We start from the raw sequence: 20,120 nt of genomic DNA on the forward strand, positions 1-20,120 counted from the left end.
TTTAAAAAGAGATCTTCTTGGCTAGGCCTGTGTCCTCCAGTACCCCTTGTTTTCACCGTCCAAACAAAATGCCTCAGATCATTAGAGATTCTTCTGTTACCTCTAGATCCTTCTTTTAGCAAGTTTTTCCCAATGCTTCTGAAGTCTTTTTGAAGGATTTTGCTAGCTGCACCAAGGCACCCCAACAAAAGGCCTTGTCTGTTAGGGCTGCAGTGTTAGCATCTCTATTGTCTTACAGTGAAGTTAAATAAATAGAGACAGTACTTTACTGAAGCCATTCTCAACATGCCACTTTCCATCTGTTGTTTTACTTCCTACTCCTTGCAACTCAACTTACAATTTCTCAAGTTCCTGATCCATGGCAGGGTCCAGAAACAAATCTCCTTTATCTGGCAAAGCTCCTGGAAACAAACAAACAAACAAACAAGGAAAATATTACAGCAGAGTTAGACTATTCAGGGGTAATCTTAAAGAAAATCACTCAATTCATCATCCTAAATCTGTTCTGGAAGACAGAGAAGACCCTTCCTCATATCCACTAGAGAAATGAATCCTCAGTGATCATGGGCAGACAAAGAATGATGGCTCATATTCTCCATCCTTCACACAGGCTGTAGCAGCGCTCAGATCAAACAGGGGGCACGCTAAGTGGTTTCACACAGAACTTGAAACTCTCAGAGATGGCAGGGTCCGTTGACTTTGCAGAACTACTGAGTGCACACTGTCTCAGGGAGAAGACTGACAGCTTCACGTTCCTGCTAATTGCAATATGTAGATGTCAGTGCCGGATGCTATCAGAGTAACAGGTTGTATGTGCCACAGCCTAAAGCACACATAATACCACCCAGGGAGACATAGACTTCTGTGCTGCCCGTCTTTCTTGTGGTGCACTGAGCTTGGGGATCAAAACACAGGTGTGAGACTCGCTTTCCTCGCAATTCAGGAAGATTAGCCCTGACTGGTGCATGTGAAGCATGGGGTGGATGAGCTGTATTTTACAGTTGCTTGCTGCCTGGGTAAGAAAGGAAAAAGCTGTTTAATAAACAGGTACCCTCCCTCAGCACAAGGCTCCTTTTCACATTTGAAATTCCATTCAGGATGAAAGAGATGGGTGTAGTTCAGGACTGGAGCAGCTGGTTGATCACCACTGTAGAACAACACTAGAAGCTCAGAAAGAGCCCTCAGGAAGACAAGGCTCTCAGAGAGACCTCTTTACTAATTCTGTAGTGAACACCTTGCACAGGAACTATGGGAGGGTCTGATAGGTCAGCACCTAGATGATGGGAACTGCCTACCACAGCCTGGGCAGTTTGGTACAATGTGCAGTACGCTGCACATCGGGTAACGTGTACCAACAGTGCAGTGAGGAATACTCTTGTTTTTGAGGAGACCTGGCTGCCACAATCCAGAGTTTTGGGAAAGAGCTTTATACTGCTCTGTGGGAACACAAATCTGGTTTCTGGCCTTGGCACCTTGGTCCTGAAGGAGGGGCTGGAAAGCCACTCTTGCACACAGACAAACTGGCAGCAGTTACCAAAAATGTAGCAGCAACAAGCATCTAAAAATTAGAAGCAGTTCAGATCAGACCCACCTCCCCCACTTTTTCCAGTTCTGGTCTCCCTCTCCTGCACATGAACAGGAAAACCTGGCATCCCAACAAGTGCTGGGAGGTCCAGTGCTTGCTTTCACATGCTCAGTTAAAAGAATAAGCGGCTAAAGCTTAACTTGTTTCTGTGTTTGCAGAATCTAGTATGGTCTCTGGGGCATAAGAATTGCTTGGGAGAGAATTATATAAAGGATTCACAAGTCCACACTGACATGAGTTAGCCTGCAGATTCCCATTTGCTTGACACTCATCAGTGCTACCCCAGCCAGAATGAGCTTCTCTAATCCCTACCCCTGCTCCTCCAGGGGTGCCACTGGCTTTGTGAGACTACAGAGGAAGCAAGCATCCTGACTGAAAGCTCCTTTGCCTGCAACTGCCCTTGTTGAAGGGCTTTGGGGAGCTTGTGATCTCCTACAGACCAAAGACTATTGAAATCACCCTTCAGGAGATTGAAAAACATCAGAAAAAGAATCCCCCTATCCTTGTCAAAATGCTAGCACCTGTCAGACTTGTGGTTGCTGCCCCTCCTCTGTGAGAAGCCATGGGAGGAGGCAGAGAGCCAGGGGCTGGGCCCACATTAATGGAAGGGAAAACCCACGTGCTTTGTAGATAACAAAATGGAAGCCTTGGGCAGGATCCTTTTTTTCTTCTTTTTTTTTTTTTTTTTTTTTTCCATCTGTTTTGTTTGCTTTTGACTGGAAGTGGATTTTACTGGGCAAGGAAAAAACCATTTTCCATTTTGTTTGGTGCAATCCAGGCAACACCATCCCCAGTGAATACACTGATCCGTAAGCCTGTTTGCAGAAGAGATTGCAGAGCTGTATGCATGTACCTTTGACATATAATCTTCACCTTGTTGGGTAAGCAGCCCTTTCCCAGAAGAACATTAGTAGCTTAAACGGTTTGCTGGAAGAAGAGGCTCAGCTAGGGAGGGGGACACTTCTATTATGACACACCTGTGTAAAAGAACAAATTCCCCTGGCAAGGTACACCATCTTTTCACTGAGGCCTGTCTTTGAAATATAGGGACTGGGTGATACTCAAGCCTGGAAGTAGAGGAAGAGGATACTCAAAGAGACAAAAAGCCTACCCTGATTATTTCCTGAGATGAGTGAAAGTGTGTGAACCTTTGCCCACTTCTCCTCATCAAATGCAGAAAGCCATTTTTGTTCAGCTTTGCAGGACAAGCACAACCAAGTCATATGAGAGCAATATTGAATTATGTGTCTGAGTTAGGTATGGATTACACACTGTGATTTGCCAATGCAACACTTTGCTTCCCTGCTCTAGAACTGTATTCATCATCACAACACAGAAATGAGCAGTGAGATGCTGCTTGGTGATCCCTCTGGTTTCCACAGTAATTTGGTACAGAGTTCTGTAGCAGAATTTTGCATTTTATACCACCAGATTTTCAGTAGGCCATAGATTAATATATTAGAAAGATTACAGTGATGTCAGGGAAGATGGGGCATGGCTGGGGAAGTCTGGGCTTAGCTTGAGTCTTTAAGCCAAGAAGTCATCAGAAGTTTTCCCATTAGGTGTGTCTTCTTTTTCTTGTGGACAATGAAAGCAGTCATTTAAAATCTGTGGGAGCATAAAGGGCTAAAGCATAGGATGAAAGTTCAACTTAAGCAGCCAGCTACCTTACTTGCCTCCTGACAACCTCTATCCAACCTTTACAGCCAAGCATGCTAAAATGACAGTTCTGCTAAAATGATCAACTACCAAAGAATAAAACATTGCTGTCTTAGGGCACCGTTTCACATCTAATTTTATTGGTGACAAATCTCCACATCTTCAAGCAGACAGTAAGGTGCAGTGTTTTAAAAATTTAATCCATAATAAAAATATGAAAAACTCCCTCACTCTCTGATGATGATGTAAAATCTGGAGCATAATTACAATGGGAATTCCAAAGAAATGCAGAATGACTGAAAATGTAGAGCTGTACCATTCAAAGAAATCTTACCTAGGGCTCTGTTGATCCCCTGATCCTTCGCAAGTGCCAGAAGGAATCCAGAGAAGGTCAGTCTCTGTGCAGTACTTAGCACTTCCTTCACAAGAGCAGAAGGTGGACAGCTAGGAAAAGAGAGACCAGAAAATCATCTTGTCTTTTGAACAATGATAATTTTTTCTAAGATGAAGTTCAAAATGGAAGAGCAAGCCCATTTATTGCTCTAACACTGTCACACTGCCCTAGCTGTTTAAAATAAACAGCTAACAGGTTGTTTATTTAGTACTGCATCTGCTCCCAGTTTGTTAAGTAAGACTTTTGAGCTGGGGTACATTCCTAAGAGCAGTCTTACCTGTCTCCCTAGTAAGGAAAGGGAGAAAAATCCAGATCTGCTCAGAGATATACACATGCCAACTTTTGACATATTCTTAAATTAAAAAAAAAAAAAAAAAGAAAGCAAAACAACACAAAAAGACTAGCCTTAGTTCAGTAGGGGATAGAAAAATACTAGGCCTTACTGTGTATCCTTGACAGACACATTTTTCATAGTTTCTAGCATGTAGTAAGCAGACTTCTTTTGCCTGTGATCTGTAACGAGAAACCAGCTCCATCCTGGATTCCAGTATGGACCAGCAGTGTGATCCTGTCTAGCTACTAAGGCTTCAGACTCGATCCACCCCACTGTTGCTTGCCTATGCTTCAGCTCCCAGGAACACACTTGCACTCATTTATCTCCAGATAATTAATGATGGTAGATTAACCTCTTCTTTATGAAAGCGTCCATGTTAAAGTAAGAAGGAAAACAGAGTCCCAAATCAAACAGCTCAAGAATGTGCTCAAACCCCCACGTCTCTTAGGCCCTGTTGTAATTGTTTTTCTCTTTTGGTTAAAGCAGTTCTGCTCTGATCTCTCCAGTCATACTTCTCCAATGAGATCTACACAAAAGTTAAACTGATGTATTTATTCACAGCTCCAATCTCACAAAAGGTCTCCAGAAACAGACTTTCACATCTGCGTTCTGGACTCTGTTCATACCTGTATTTTGATCTGTCACACAAGGTCTCTAGGCACTGGTAGAAGAGAGATGCCTCTACCCCATCAAGCTGGTTGCAGTCATTTGGGGGTTGCCGCTGCCGATGTTGCCCAGAGGATGATGTTGGCACGATCACAGTATTTGGATTCTTACCAGCCAATAGATCTTGATAAATAGCAGCCACACTTTCCAAGAATTCTGGAAAACCAGAAAGCAATTTACAACTCAGGGCTACAACCATCAAAGCATCCTCCTGACCTACCAGACCCAAGATTAAACTGTCATTCTCCACTCTGTTATGCATGACACCATCAGGAGATGGATGTTAGCACAACACTAAGGCATCCTGCGTATTCAGATCAAATATTATGCAGGCACAAACAGCCATTTCCATGTAAGTTGCTGACATCTCCCTATTAGGACGATTATGAGAGACTAGCCATTCTGTTCAGATTTTTCCAAAGGAAACACAGGTTAGCAAACAGATGAAACAGTGGAGCATGAAAGCTAATGTCAAACATACAACTGGTTTGCAAAGTCTCAAAAATTTTCTTCCTTCACCTACAACCACCAACTAAGAACACACCAAGCTGGGAGAAAATATATAGAACTGCAACAGAAGCAAAAGGAGCAAATTAGTCAGGGCTCCAGGCTGTATCCCAGCTTGTCTCTGTGCTCCTCCAAAGTAAATATAACACAGGATCTAAAGGAAGGGCCAGGGCAGGTCAGGGCTAGAGCTGGCAGAAAGCCTCTCCCCAGGCTCCTCATACTACCCACTGTTTACTGCAAGAGCCTAATTTTAAACAAGTTTGTTTATGGATGTGGTCAGCAGTTTACAAATCTAGATTCCATTTGGAGTGGTTTGTATGTGTGTGGGTTGGTGGGAGAGCGTATGACAGGCTGCATGTGTGCATTGTGCCTGGGTGAGCAGGACTGGGAAGGGATGCTTGAGTGTGTACACAAGGGCGTGTTTGTGAGGACTGCAGTGGCATTTGTGTCCCAAGTGAATGGAAGTGTGGTGATGTGCGTGAGGCGGGTGGAGAGGAAAGGCAGTATGTCAGCCCTGTGGCTGCACTGAGGTTTTGCAGCTCAGTGGAAACATTTGTTGTATCAGAGAAGAACTTTCCAAACGCATTTTCTGCCCACAGCTAAAGGCATTGCAAGCCTGGTTCTGCCCAACCTAAAATGACCATTTTAACTGGTTTTCTTTGATGACTTGTCATGGATAATGTTGTGATATGTGCGGGGGAGTTACAGGGTAAGTATACACAAAAAAGTACTAAGAAATAGAGATGTTTGTATTAAGAACAGCAGCTGACTTGTAACTGCTGCAAAGATGAAAATTGACAGGTTGGATCAGATCTCCAGGCCACCCAGGGCGACACTCTGACCAAAAACTATGCTCCATCACAGCTTCTAGCCAATGTCTCTTAGTACTTCAGAGCTGGCTCCTTTTGCCTGTTTAAGGCCAAATGAGAGCTATGTCCATCAGAAGGAGCTAATAGTGTGAGTGGTCAGAATCCCATGAGCTTATGTTGCTTTTTGAAAGCGCACTATGCTGGGAGACATGAGTGCCCCACAGCACCCCGTGCTTGGGAACATATCTCATCCTGACAAGGGAAATGCTTCCCTCTTTTTCCCTACCAACGTAATTCCCTAAATGAGATTTCCTCTCCTCAACCACACTTTAGGGGACTAGGACAAACAAGCCAACATATTTTAAAGCATTTCTCTGCACAGGAAAAACTCATGAATGTTGATCCAAGTTTCTTCCCCTTGCCTCCTGAACTTAGTTTAAAAATACCTCAGGATTTTCACAGATGTGTATGTGTTGGTGAGTGTATGTAAAGATAAACACGCACAAATTGTTATTATTTGACATGTAATTTTTCTGTCAAGAATTTTAAAAGAAGTACTCCATCTACTTAGCATTGGGAGGAAAGATAGAATATGAGAAATGACCAATAATATGGGGAAGGTAGACAACGATTAACTGCTGCTTTCCAATTAGGGGCTCTCAAAGAAAAAAAAAATGTGGTTCTTCATGGAAGAGGTGGCAGGCCTGTGCAACCCCTTGCCAAAGGGTGTTGTGAAGGTTAAATGTTTACGTGATTTCATGTGGAGAAGTCTTCAGGAGAGGAATCCAGTAGGGATTCCTAAACCCATAGAAACTATGTGCATTTCAGAGAGATTCTGAGCTGAAAACAGATTGTGGTTGGGTGAGTATTAGGGAAGAGAATTGTACACATTTGCCCAATTCCTTTTTTTTTTTCAAGGCACCAGCTGTTGGAGCCAGAATGCTGTGCTTGCCTTGCTCTAGAATCTTCTGATCCCATTTCCAGCAGCACCCAGTACTTTAGAGGCAGAAATGCTGCGTTACAGAGTTATGCAAAAACTTGTTCCTAGTAAAAGTTAATTGTTAGTTGCTAACATACACTTGATAAAGATAGAAAACCATGTCTCGGGGCTAAGACAAATATATGCATAAGCTTTGGCCATTAGAAGTATCTTGCTATTCAGCAAAATTTGAAAATTCTTTATGAAACCTCTTTATCTACTGGTATCAGTGATAACTTTTTCACAGTAGATCCCATTATCTATATGCTGTCTGTGAAAAACCATACACACATGATTTTAAAAAGTGAAGGGATATGGAAGCTGGAAGGTTGTAGTGACATGCTAGTGGGTGAAGTAAGAAGCTTCCCAGTATTTACCTGAATAGTAGAATTGGATCTGGAAAGCAAAGAGGAAATCAGAAAAAGACATCAGACAATCCATAGCATCATCCATCAGCACAATCCTAGGAGTAAGACGAGAGAAACAGTTTAGCATCTCCAAAAGGATGAAATCTTCAAGCAGGAATACCAGGTCTACAGAAAGAGCAGGTAGGGATCTATGTGCAACTGAGGACAGCTAGCAGCTTGGCTTCAGTGTAAGAGGTTGGGAAAGGGGAATGGGAACATCCATCAATGCATAGGTGTGGACATCCTAAAATCAAACAAATGCAGCTTGATAAACTGTGATGAGATGATGCTGAATGCCAATGCTATTACATGCTTCACCTTCAGGACATACAGAACAAGATGAGCATTAAATGTAATTCAAAGCCTGAGGGACATGACGGAATAAACACTGGCATTAAAAAAAGAAAAGGGTTCACATGACTATATAAAGAGCAACTGTGCTAAAGACCAAGCATTTACATGGGAATAAAACTGGTGTGAGCAGAATGAGACTTATGCTATTATTTTGTATACCAGAGTTCACTGAACTGGGCTATTTTCAGATTTGTAAGTATAATAGCAGCGATTAGCTCCCAATCTATGGTCAAACCTAACCTGACTAAAAAGGAAATAACACAATGTCTCTTTTGCACCAACCATCAGCTTTAAAATTACTCACTGCAAACATCCGATCTTCCTTTCTTGATGAATGAATCAGTCTCTTTTCATATATTATCAGGTCAAGTTTCACAGAGACTGGAATCTTCCTAAACCAGTGACAATGCTTCTTTCTCTCTGCAAAGTCCCAAGTATATTTAGGGAGTTTCATGCACCCCTATTTTGAACCACGCAAATGGCAAATGCGTCAGCCAGAAGCCATAAAGATGAAGTAGAAGTGAAAGCAAATTCCACCTCCCCCTTTCAGGAAAAAAACTGCTAAGAACTAAATTATGCCAAAAACATTCATAAAAATGAAAACATCATTCTGGTCACTATCACTACATAAGGATGAAAAGCTCTGAAGAGGGGAATATTAAACTTGGGCTGATCAATGATAGGTCAGACTAGTAAACAGAAGGAAACACTCCACTTATAGGAAAAGAAAAAGAAAACAAACCAGAATATTCAGAGGATGACAAAGAAAGGTGATTGGTACTTCCTTTCAGCTGTGTGCTTTCCTGGACCACCGCACAGCACTAAGCAGAAACAGGTCTTCTGACCCTATCTGGTCGGTATCTATCATATCATGCCATATGAGAAGGATTACCATTTCATTATAGCCAAAGTATAGGTCATCTTGTAGGACCCTTTTGAACATGGGGCCAAATGTGATCCACAAACCAATTCCTGCAGCCTCAATAGTCTAAACACGTTGCTGGCAAAAAGCTGTTATGTCTCATGTAGAAGACTCCAGGGAGCTGTGTGGGAGGCTGACCTAAAAGAGCTACAGGATCTTGCAAAAGGCTTACTTCCCTGCCACTTAGACCAGTTCTGTTCTCTGTGGCAAAATCAAACATGCAGAGCAGCTTGAATTAATTACCTTAAAGAAGAAAGACTGAGGCTAAGAGAGTCCCCAGGAGAAAACCCAGTATTTAAAACAAAACTCTTTGAAGATGTCAAAGTGCTTCTGATTTATTTATTATGTTCCAGAAGCCTCCTCCTCCTCCTGTCTAAAGAAGCAGTAGCTTCAGTGCTTAATTCTCACTAATAAGCATGTTACTGAAGTTGTCAGTGGCCACATCAAGGAAATGGCTTTGAAGCTGGCAGGCTGAGCATCTTCATCTCTCAGGCGATACTACTCAGCTACTAGCATTTCCAACCACTCTTTAAGCACTGGAAATGCTATGGGCCCCATCACTGAGCAGCTGCGCTCTCTGCTTTGAAATGCTGGTCTATCTCCTAGATACCCTCAAAGCACCAGCTCCAAAGCTGTTGCTGGTACATTTCTACATCCTGGAGAAGTAGAAGAACAATAATGGACAGTTTTAAAATATGTTTTGAGGAGAAACAACATGATATCACCTTCATGACAATAAACTAAATTTCATTTCTTAAATCTAAAGCTATGGTCAGTGTGTGTGCTCTGCAGCAGCAATTTCCACTCTCCTACTTAAAGAAGAGCATCAGGAAGCAGGCAGAAGTCTGGGAATTTAATATTTCTTGCTTTTAGAGATGGCAAGGAGCCTCAAAGGGGTACTGTATGGCACATATGTAACAGGGGAATGTCTAAATAGAAGCAGGTGCACTCTGGTGCTGGGTTACTGACTCCACTTGGCCCAGGAGTCTGCACTCCGGAAATGTTGAGAAGTTTTAAAATCCAATACAATCATTTATGAGGAGATTGACTGCAGCTGGCTATTTCCCCACATAACTAGCTGACTGTGCAGCCAGGGAAGCTGAGAGAGCATCATATGCAATGTATCTGCACCTCTTCCCTGAAACAACTGGCAAGGAGGGAATTCCAGACAGCAGGACCTCAATTGAGGACAAAATCTGAAAAGTCTGAACTGGAAATCAAGAGAGTTCATCAGGTAGCCAGTTTTTCAAGGGACTGTTTATTCATTCTTGTCCAAATTAGCCTTTCAGCCCTTGGGGGCTTGGACTTGGTTACAAGGTTAGTAGCTGTAGTAGTTGGCCCTCCGTTAATAATGGATATTAAGGAGAAAATGTGGAAAGAACTGAAGAAAGATGCCTACATTTGAGGGATTCTGGTAAGGATGTAGAGGTCTTTTAGGTTCAAGCGGGTTTGGCTGGTAGGAAAGCCTTGCTAGTGTGTCAATGGGGAAACTTTGTGATCTGCTGACTACAGCTAGAATTTCAGAAACCGAGACTAGACAGGATGTTCCCAGGACAAATTCTAGACCCAGCAAGTTGAACAGGCAAAGGACTTTTACCGCTCTCTACTACCATTAAGGGCAAACTGACTCTGTGTGTCTTAAAGCCAGGCTGGATCAAATGGGTCTTCAGAGACTTGGTTTGTTTACTCATACATGGAGGCAAAAATAAATGGAACACACAAAAAGGGTAAGATCTGCACTCTCAGGCAATCTATTACCAGTGAGTGTACAGGCTTTCAAGACCCACTTCCGTTAGCACTTACCAATGCAATGTAAGCTCCCATACTGCATAAACCAGCTCAGGACTGGTTTATGTACTTACTCTATGTACTACTCTGCTCACACTACTGCAATGCAGGCAGTGTGGTCCTTGTGTTTGTTACAAGAGAAAAATCAGTGCTCTGGTAAGGTCCTGAGATTCCAGCACCAAACAGGAAAAATTTCTTCCTCTTCTGTCCTTTGCAGTTTCATGATTCAGAAAGCCAGAAGGTGCCTCTGAAGATCAAAGGTATCTCTGTACATAAAAATCTTTAACGTGCTAATGCCTATGACCCTTTGAAGAAAAAAATGTCCAAGAAGTCTCATAGACACACATAACTTGTTTTTTGGGCAGCATGACCACCTCTGCATCTGTGTGGCACCAGGAATAGAAAAATAGAGGTCTCTGGTGTCATGCTAACAAAACCAATACTGTTGTAACCTCTGTTCCTCTAACATTGCCAGGTCTTACTCCCTTCCAGTGTTTGTTATCAGTGCATAGCAACAGCTCCTGGACAAGTGGAGAGTACCGTGTTGTGAGATCATCTCAATCATGCAGCACAGAGAATACAACTATGACTGCTTTCTTCCTAGGAGCTCCAATAATGACACAGCTCCTGGCTGTATCAGCAAACACTGTGGCTACTGCCACACCTGAATTCCTTTCCCAAGGCAAATTAGCAACAAAATTGCTGGGATTGTGCAGAGTGAAAGAGGAACAGGGTCAGGAGGTCTCTGTGTGCCATTCCCACTCTTCAAGGACTCAAACAACTGCTTCCAGAAGACCGATTCACCTTTCTGACAGGCAGAACCAGAGAGAACGATAGGAAGTGGGAACTGGACTGAGTAGCAGCATGGGACGTGAAAAAGGAAAAAAAGAGCAACAACTGGAAGCAAAGAGAAAGATATTTCAGAAATATGGCAAGTTTTATTAAAATTGCTCAATCGGATTATCTTCCAACAGAGTAATAGCATTGTCTAAGTAAATCTTAACCAGCCAGCAACAAGAGTGAGGTCATCCCCACCTGAGCTGGGGTGCATCTGACAGAGATTTCGTTTCTCTCTAACACCTGCTCTCAAAGCCTGCTCGCCTGTCTCTAAGGCATGCACACAACAGTGCAGCAGGCCCCTAAATGGGGCCTCTAGTTTACAGCAGCCTTGTGGATTAAATTCCTTGACACAAACATCATAACATGTGTAGATATGCTGAAGTCTCCTTTCATGCACCATCACAAATTCCTGCTCAGCTCAGCTGGAACACTATGAAATGCACACCCACACATGGGACTGGTGCTGTTGTACCTCCATGAAAGGAAGCAGCAGATATATTCCTGCTGCAGGGTTAGCATTCTTTCCCAGTCTGGCATTGGAGGCCAAGCAACTGCACTTTGTTGGGCCCAGAAGGCACACGGATGAGCCAGAGGGAAAAGCAGCACTCATCTTTTAGTATTAATTGAAGCAGCACAGCTTTAATTCAGATACCAAGACATAGGTACCAGGGGAGAATTCAGTCAGCCAGGTGGAAGTACTGCCAGATAGATAACACTTTTTCACTCTCCTGTCTTAGTATTATTTTCAAGAGACTCTGATGCTGAAGAAAGAAATGAAAAATACTAAAAATAAGGACCTCTTCATTATTCAGGCCATGAACAACAAAGGAGCAGCTAATATCCTGATCACGTGCCTGGATTCTGTTTCCAATGTTATATCTGTGCCCACTAAAACACTTTAATTTCCATGCCCCTTCTACTGAGATGGCTAGGAATAAAGTATTCATTCAGTAATCTTGCTGTGATCTCAGACCTAAGATCTGAGAAGACCCCCTATCCCAAAAGATGCATATATTGTATTACATTTTTCACTATCAGATAGTTAATAATCAACTGATGGACAGTTGGCTGAATATGAGCCAGCAGTGTGCCCAGGTGGCCAAGAAGGCCAGTGGTATCCTGGCTTGGATCAGGAATGGAGTGGTGAGCAGGACGAGGGAAGTCATCCTGCCCCTGTACTTATTGGTGGCACTGGTGAGACCTCACCTCGAGTACCGTGTTCAGTTTTGGGCAGCTCAGTATAGAAAGGACATTGAGGTGCTGGAGCAGGTCCAAAGAAGGGCAACAAGGCTTGTGAAGGGCTTGGAGACTGTGCCCTACAAGGAGAGACTGAAGGAACTGGGGCTGTTCAGTCTGGGGAAAAGGAGGCTGAGGACAGACCTTATTGCTCTCTTCCAGTATCTGAAAGGTGCTTACAGCAAGAGCAGGGTTGGTCCCTTTTCACTGGTGACAGGATGAGGGGAAATGGCCTCAGGTTGCGCCAGGGTAAGTTTAGGTTGGATATCAGGAAACACTTCTTCACAGAAGAACAGGGTTGTTAAGCACTGGAATAGGCTCCCCAGGGAGGTGGTTGAGTCACCATCCCTGGATGTGTTTAAAAGCCATTTGGACATGGTGCTCAGGGACATGATTTAGCAGAGGGTTGTTAGAGTTGGGGCAGTATGGTTAGGTCGTGGTTGGACTCCATGATCTTCAAGGTCTTTTCCAACCCGAGTGATTCTATGATTCTATTCTAACTGTCTGGGCTGGACTGGAACCAACAAACACTGTCAGTAAAAAAGTCCCATATCACATTATCAGTGCCCTGAGCCATCTATCTGCTTTAGGCCTTGCCTAGATTAAAATAAAATTTCAAATAGATTAGCTACCGTGTTCTTAGCTAAAGTACTTTAAAACATTAGCAATTTACCTGAGTTTAGTACCTTTTAAATGTCATCAACCACAGGAATCTGGTTGGTAAATACATTTTAAATGATATCAGTTAAAACCACATTGGCTAACATTCTTTTATATGCAACTCACCTTGAACTTAGAGCAATATTCTGCACTCATATGCTTTAAATATATATTCTTTCTCATTGCTAGAAAAAACACTGTTTTTAACCCCAAATCACGATATCTCTTTTCCTCAGAATGTTAAAAGCTGAAGGTCTCTGTTCATACCTTTATCCACAAACCTAGTTCCCAAGTCCACTTGTGCAGGACTGATCTTGCTCTAAAAGAGTAGATGAGAACCCACCTTGCTGCTTTCTGAGTGAGTTCCATAGGGAAGTCAGGGCAGAGCAGCTGCAGTAGGCAGTGGTATTCCTGTGCTGTCAGCAAATCTGCAGGAAAGGAGAGGTGAGAATATAACAGTTTTTTACAGGATGATCTCTCCCCATGCTTCATCTCTTGAAAAAATTAATGCTCTTTTCTACCCTCGTTTTAAGACTGAATACGTAGCAACAATAAATCTACTTCCTTATTGCCTAGGCCCTCAGAGCTGGACTCTGCAGATGGGACTTCAAGTGAACCAGACAACCAGGGGCCTAATAGAGGGGAAACACTTCTAAAGCATTTCCATCAGAGAAGCTGCTAGCAGGTAGTGGTGATTCAGTGTGACAAAGAGGTAACCAACACAGCGCAGTTTCAAGTGACAACACAGTTTGGTTTGACTTGAATGTGGAAAAAAGAATCATTTCAAAGTCACTTAAATTTGCTGAAATTTGCTGGCATGATGACATTCACCACAATAAGCCTGAAAACCATCCACAGAACATCTGGCAGCAGTAACAAAGGCAAACAAGGCTTTGGGGTTGTATATGGAAGGCTACAGAGTATAAACCACAGACGTTATTACTTTGGCATTTGGTAAGGCAGCTGGACGGTCTCTTTTTGGAATAATGTGTACAAATCTGGTCACTGTATTATAGGAAGCAGAGAACTAAGATCCAAGAAACACAAGAAGAGCAATCAAATGATTTATGTTTTAGGGAGCTGCTTTGTGAAAGGATGGTCAAGAAAGGCCTCTGTGGTTCAGCAAAAGGAGTCATAGAGGTGAATCTTATGGAATTTTATAGGATCCCAAGGGAATGGAAATATATTGTTGTCAAAAAGCCCAACCTGATTGTGTGTTCATGGTCCAAAAGCCTGTGGACTGGAGTTATGGAGAAGACTAGCTGAATGGCAGCAATTTTGCAGTACTTCTATATACAGAAAAATGTGAAGTATGAAAGAAAGAGCCAGGGGTGGAAGTAGAGCCAAGCAGTAGTTGGGGAGGGAATCCAAAGGGCACAGGCATTAGGACTGAGGTACAGAACATCAGTTCTGTTACCAGAGACACATCTTAACCTTCCATCGCCCCTAAGCTCCCATTCAAATAATCAACCAAATATCACCTATCCCAGCTGGTAGCCACAACTTCTTCCTATCTCAAAGTTAGATGGTTCCACTAAGAGAAAAGAAAAACTAAGAGAAAGGGAAAATGCTATAACTCTGTCAGACATTTCAAGAGCCAGGTATGCAGCACCAAAGGACATTTCAATGCAATGTCCAACCCAGCCACAGTAATTTTTTCAGTGCTGACTACAGAAACATTGCGGGATCACTGACATCAAAATCAGGTTACAGACTTTACCTACGTTATTAGTGAGGGAACTGGAGGAAAGAGGGGAGAGAGCTAATATATTTTCTGTTCAGAAAACTATAAGACAGACACTACCTAGAATTATTTATTTCACACTGCTCTCGGGAGGACTTTCTACTTGATAAAGTACCCTTGATTTCAAGTCATGGTACTAAAAGGTTATTTTGAACAATAAGTAGAAACATTTTGTTCAGCCTGGAAAAGCCAGCTCTGCAGTCAGAAATCAGAAAGAATACAAGGGAGTCCCAGCTTGTGCAGGTCACAATACCATTATAGGGATTTGTACAGCCTGCTCTTCTACAGGGATAAATACATCAGAATCTCTCTTCTTCCCACATAAGAACTGAATTCAGATTTCTGTGATGGCACTGAAATGTGAAATACCTTGGAGAATATGGAGGGCACTGTAACTTCTTTTGTATTGTCATTTCTAACTAAAATGCAATTCAGAGGCTGATCTCTGTTGAAGACACTTGGTCTTTCAGCCATCATGTGACTGAGCTTGGGCTATGAGGGTGTCCAGTACCACTGAGCTTTTAAGTATAACCACAAGATACTATTGAAAGTGTCATGCTTACTACGAGCAGTAAACTGCTATTTTTAACAGATTTTTCAACCAAATGCCAGGTCACAATTTATATTTCATTAAACATAGAAAGAGAAAGGTTCTTCTCTTTTGTTTTGTTATGTTGACATTCATTTATAGCAATACAGATTTTGGTCCTAATTTCTTAAAGAAGCTCTTTGATCATTTAAAGAACATGCAAGCTTCATGAAATCATCTCCAACTAGCTCAACACAGGGAGAAGGTTAGTAGGTGGGCATTAAAAATCTCTTCTGAAACACATTTTCTCATAGTTGAAGAGTATGGTGTGGGCTACTCTTCAAGAACTTCTAAATCAAGATCTTAATAACAGTGGGCATTACAATCCTGATCTTTACCTAAAGAGTTTATGTGTTAGTCCTCAAGCAGTCACACCATTTGGAAGCTTGATCCAATATTCAGGTTACACTTCTGGTTCGCTTAAGTTCAATTCCCTATTTATGCATCCTTGCACCTCTGGCTCTCTGTTTTTTTTTCCATCCATTTGTCAGCATGCCAATAAAACAATTCCTTTTTTACAGTCTGTTTAACTGACAACTATATTGATTTGAAGTTAAATCTGTTTATTTTACTTCCCACACTTTGCCCAATCATACCTGTCGCTCTGCTTTGTTCCCCTAACATTTTCACAGTGGGGTGGCCAGCATTGTACAGAGCATCCCTCATGCGTTCGGAGCAGACAAGTTCTGGGAGGATAATTCTCCCACAGACTTCTGAATCTTAGCCTTATCTTTCTCCTCAAAGGTAGGAGGAGGTTTTCTGTGAAAGTTGTTCACAGACTCTGTCAGGTTTCTAGACAAAAGCAGCTTAAAAGGGTAACTGGGCCCTAAGTAAGCATTAGTTTTGAGGCACAAAGATATCTCATTGCCTGCAATTAATGTGTTTTTAAAACTTAATAATCATTTATGTTGTCCTTTACTCCTCATTCTTTGTTTTGAATTAGAGCACCATCCTTATTCCTCCACCGGAAAACCACAAAGCAACATATAGCTAAAGCAGAAGTCTGCCTAAAAGGACATTAAGAAAGGATAGCAGATATCCTCCCCAGCCAGCAAATCAGAAGGCAACATTTATTTTCAGTACAAGTGAAGAATTAATTACAGTTCTGGCCTTTGAGCAAGTATTCTATTTAGATGGGAACTGCATGCAAAGCTGAAGCAGCACAGAGAAGTTCCTTCTGTAAAGGAAGAAGCTTGTTCTTTACTCTTTTTCTTCTTGCTGCTTATGTCTGGAGAGAATGCACCCTCAAATGAGTCACCAAAGCATGCAGGCTTTTAGACCATAACATAACAGCCTGTAGACAACCCCAGGCATCTGACCAGTAAATCATACCGATTTCTCTGACTAGGGATGGATACCTATTAAACAGGAAGGGGGATCACCGCAGACCCTGGGAGGTGTCTACAGCTTTCTGTGATGACTGTTTTCTTATTCCCTACAGCAAGGTCAGCGAAGACCATACAGAAAATTACTTTTGCCCATGAACCATACTGCCTGCCAAGAGCTGCTTGGAATAAACAAGGGCAGTTTGGTGTATGACCACATTGCTCCTTCCTGTCTCCAGGCCACAGCTGAGTAAATAGTCTCCAATGCTGCAAGATGAAGAAAGAAAGAAAAGAAGGAAGGTATCAGTAAGAATAAGTGAAAATTGGAATCCACAACTGCCACTTTGGTTGCTACCACAAAATTACTATATCTCAAGTTCCAGTAACAAATGAAGCAAATCAAAGAGTTTAAGGCTGACCCTATAGCAGAGAAATATATGCACTCTACCATGATTTCACAGTGCAACAAACTTGATCATCTCATGTGCTTAAGGATGAAGAGAAACTGCAATCTCCACATTAACCATCTTAATTTCAAAGTAACACTTTTCTACTGCAAGATAGCTAATCAATAAATCGCAGAGTGATTCTGAAACAGCAGTCCACTAAGAAGGAGCTGGGAGACTTAACAGAAAAAGAAAAGTAAATTGGTATGGCTAAAGTTGAAGAGGAAGCTCTTTAACTGTTTACTCACAATTTTTGCTGTACTGGTCTCCAGACTCCTGCCTAGTCTGTATACTGCTGCTGCTGTCACGATACTAGCAAAATCCAGACTGTTGTCCACCAGATCTCACCATCCACAATCAGTTTATTGTCCATTAATGCCAAGGGAGACTTGTCCTCACATTTCAGAGACACAGTGGCCAGAGATGTTCATCCAAGTGGTACAGTCTTGGAAAACAAACACACCACTTTCTGGATAAAAATGGCCAGCACTTGAAGGCAGCTGCTTTGTATTTCCCTGGCTTTTAAAACCTAGACTCTTTTACCACTTCTGTTTCCTGTTTGTGTGTAGCTGACAGGTGGCACCTAACACAAAGCAAAGCAAGCTCTAGGAATGCTAAATGATGCATTTAGCCTGCTATTGGTGTCCTGAATGAGGTGTACTGTAGACACACCTGAGCTATCTTTAAAGCTTTAAAGTCTTTCATGTTGACAGCAGCCTAGCCACAGATGCCTGGAGCTCAGTGAAGGCTGTAAAATCTACCTAGGAAGCCAATAAATATTTAGGACAGCCTGAACTGAAGTCACTGCTGCTGTATCTAGGCTGCTTTCGGCACAAGACATAGTTATCTACAGTGCTGTCACAACCTATGACAGCTATAAATATGCCAAAAGCAGTAGGAGAACACTTATTGCAGTTGGTGTATGAAATTTGACCCAAAAAGTCACATTAGTAACTCCCCAGAAACAGAATGATTGCCTTGATGGGAATAAGAAACTTAAATTTATATTCATCATCTTGTATATAAAGCTATCCAAGAAGGCTGGAGCCCTGGGCAATGTAGCTTTCCACTCAGGATTATGGTAGGACACAAAATTTCCACAGATTGTTTTTCTACCACAGCCATGAAGTCATTCAGGAGTCATAAAGTCACAATCACGGTAAATCAGTCTCCTGGAAATATAACAGAGAAAAGCCCAATAAATAACAAAATGTACTTTGAAATGTTGGGAGAATCTTTCCTGGCCTTTAGATTTTTAGAGTTTCTGATATACACAGTATCACATCCTTAGGATTTTCTCTTTATATTTACAAAAAACAAATAAAAAAGAAAAAGCCTCTGAAAATAAAAGTCCAGATGTTCTCATGCTGCCTACAGGAGTTGCAATTCTACAAAAAGAGCAATATAAACACACTCATAGTTAATAACACAATTTCACAGCTTCCATCTGACGAAGAGGCTGTGCTCTGCACATCTTATTTGCAGGATAGTGATAACCTAATGTCCCCAGCTCTCCATACATCTGGCACTAGTAGCAAACAGAAAACCAAGAGCTCTAGGAAAATGAATCTAAGCATAGCACTTGATTAGCAATAAATTTATAAAATTTTACATTGAGAGATTTTATAAACTATCAGGAAAAAGACCTGTTGTTCTAACTTGAGGAAATGGTCATTTAGGAAGATTTTGAAAGAAAATAAAAACATTCAATCACTGTTTCTTTGATTGATTCATTTTTCCTACCAACGAGAAGAGATAAAATAAACAGAAGCCAGATCCAAAATGTAAAGAGAGAAAGCAGAACCTCCCTTTTCAGGAGAGATAAACTTAGGCTCAGGTAATTTCCTGCTGAAGATGTTTAAATTCAGAAGTTGAAGAGTATGCAATACTATTGTCATTAATGATCCTTATTGTAATTAATGGTCTTCTAATTAAAGGTAGGTTCAGGACAACTGGCTTTATTTGTATTACAGTTGCTAAGATCGTTTGTTAACACTCTGATATCAGACACATTCTTAAGACTCATCTTCTAGCATCTTTCCTATATTAAAGCAGCAGCTGACTTCAGGTTACTCGCAAATCCTGTTTTTCCACTGATATCATTTCGATCCCTCCAGAAGGGATCCCAAGGTGTTCTCAAAAGACCATCTGACATGACAGCAAAGGCAGGCAGGATATCTGAAGAATGCATTCCGTTGCTAGAGTTTGGTTCTATAGCTGAATTCTTCCAGAGTGGTGCTTGAAGCGCCAGATTATTTCTACAGACATATGAAAACATTTGCAAAATCCTGCCAGAACCAGATGTAAGAGCGTTGCTACAGGCAACTAGCCTTCACAAGATATTCTGTGCTCCACAAAGGATCATGGCTGCAAACAGCAAACTTAGGTGACTCCTGATAACACACAGAAAGACCCAGCTTAAGATACAGAAAAAATGAAAAGAGTGACGGAGATTTAGTAAGATTCACTTGGACTCAAGACAAATACAGTGGAGAGCTAAAGCAGACTGACCAAAAAGATTTGTCGGGGTAGTGCTGAAAGAGAGAACCGTTAGAAAGGATTAACACTGTGGTTGAGCAGAGAGCTTTTTTAAGTACTCAAGTAAGAAGGAAAAGATTTATCTGCAGTTGACATAAAGAATAAAAACATTAGTTCGAAAGGGAATCTTGACAGTTCAAATGAACAGTAACCCCACTGAAAAGATGGCTTATTTCAGGCAAAGCTCCAGTGGCACCACCTTTTGAGTGAGCTAAAGATGTTTTAAAAAATGAAAATCTCTAGATAGTGTGGTTATTTTTGCCCCTTGATCTTGAACTGTGTCATCAATAAGCCATTTGTCAGGTTAACAAAAAACAAAACATGAATCTGTATAGAAC

The 20,120-nt window shown here is 41.8% G+C and overlaps 1 protein-coding gene across 1 annotated transcript in view; it reads right to left on the reverse strand.

The window, feature by feature from the left end:
- Positions 1–20,120, reverse strand: part of CSTPP1 (centriolar satellite-associated tubulin polyglutamylase complex regulator 1) — a gene marked incomplete at both ends in the record, with an annotated part of 82,063 nt that overhangs the window by 393 nt on the left and 61,550 nt on the right. Inside the window, 5 exons of the mRNA XM_079536932.1 lie at positions 338–401; positions 3,579–3,688; positions 4,599–4,794; positions 7,311–7,396; positions 13,484–13,568. Of these exons, the coding sequence (XP_079393058.1) occupies positions 338–401; positions 3,579–3,688; positions 4,599–4,794; positions 7,311–7,396; positions 13,484–13,568 (541 nt within the window). The remainder of the gene's footprint in view (positions 1–337; positions 402–3,578; positions 3,689–4,598; positions 4,795–7,310; positions 7,397–13,483; positions 13,569–20,120) is intronic.

Source organism: Tetrao urogallus, assembly GCF_951394365.1.
Source record: "Tetrao urogallus genome assembly, chromosome: 6".
Taxonomy (NCBI): Eukaryota; Metazoa; Chordata; class Aves; order Galliformes; family Phasianidae; genus Tetrao; species Tetrao urogallus.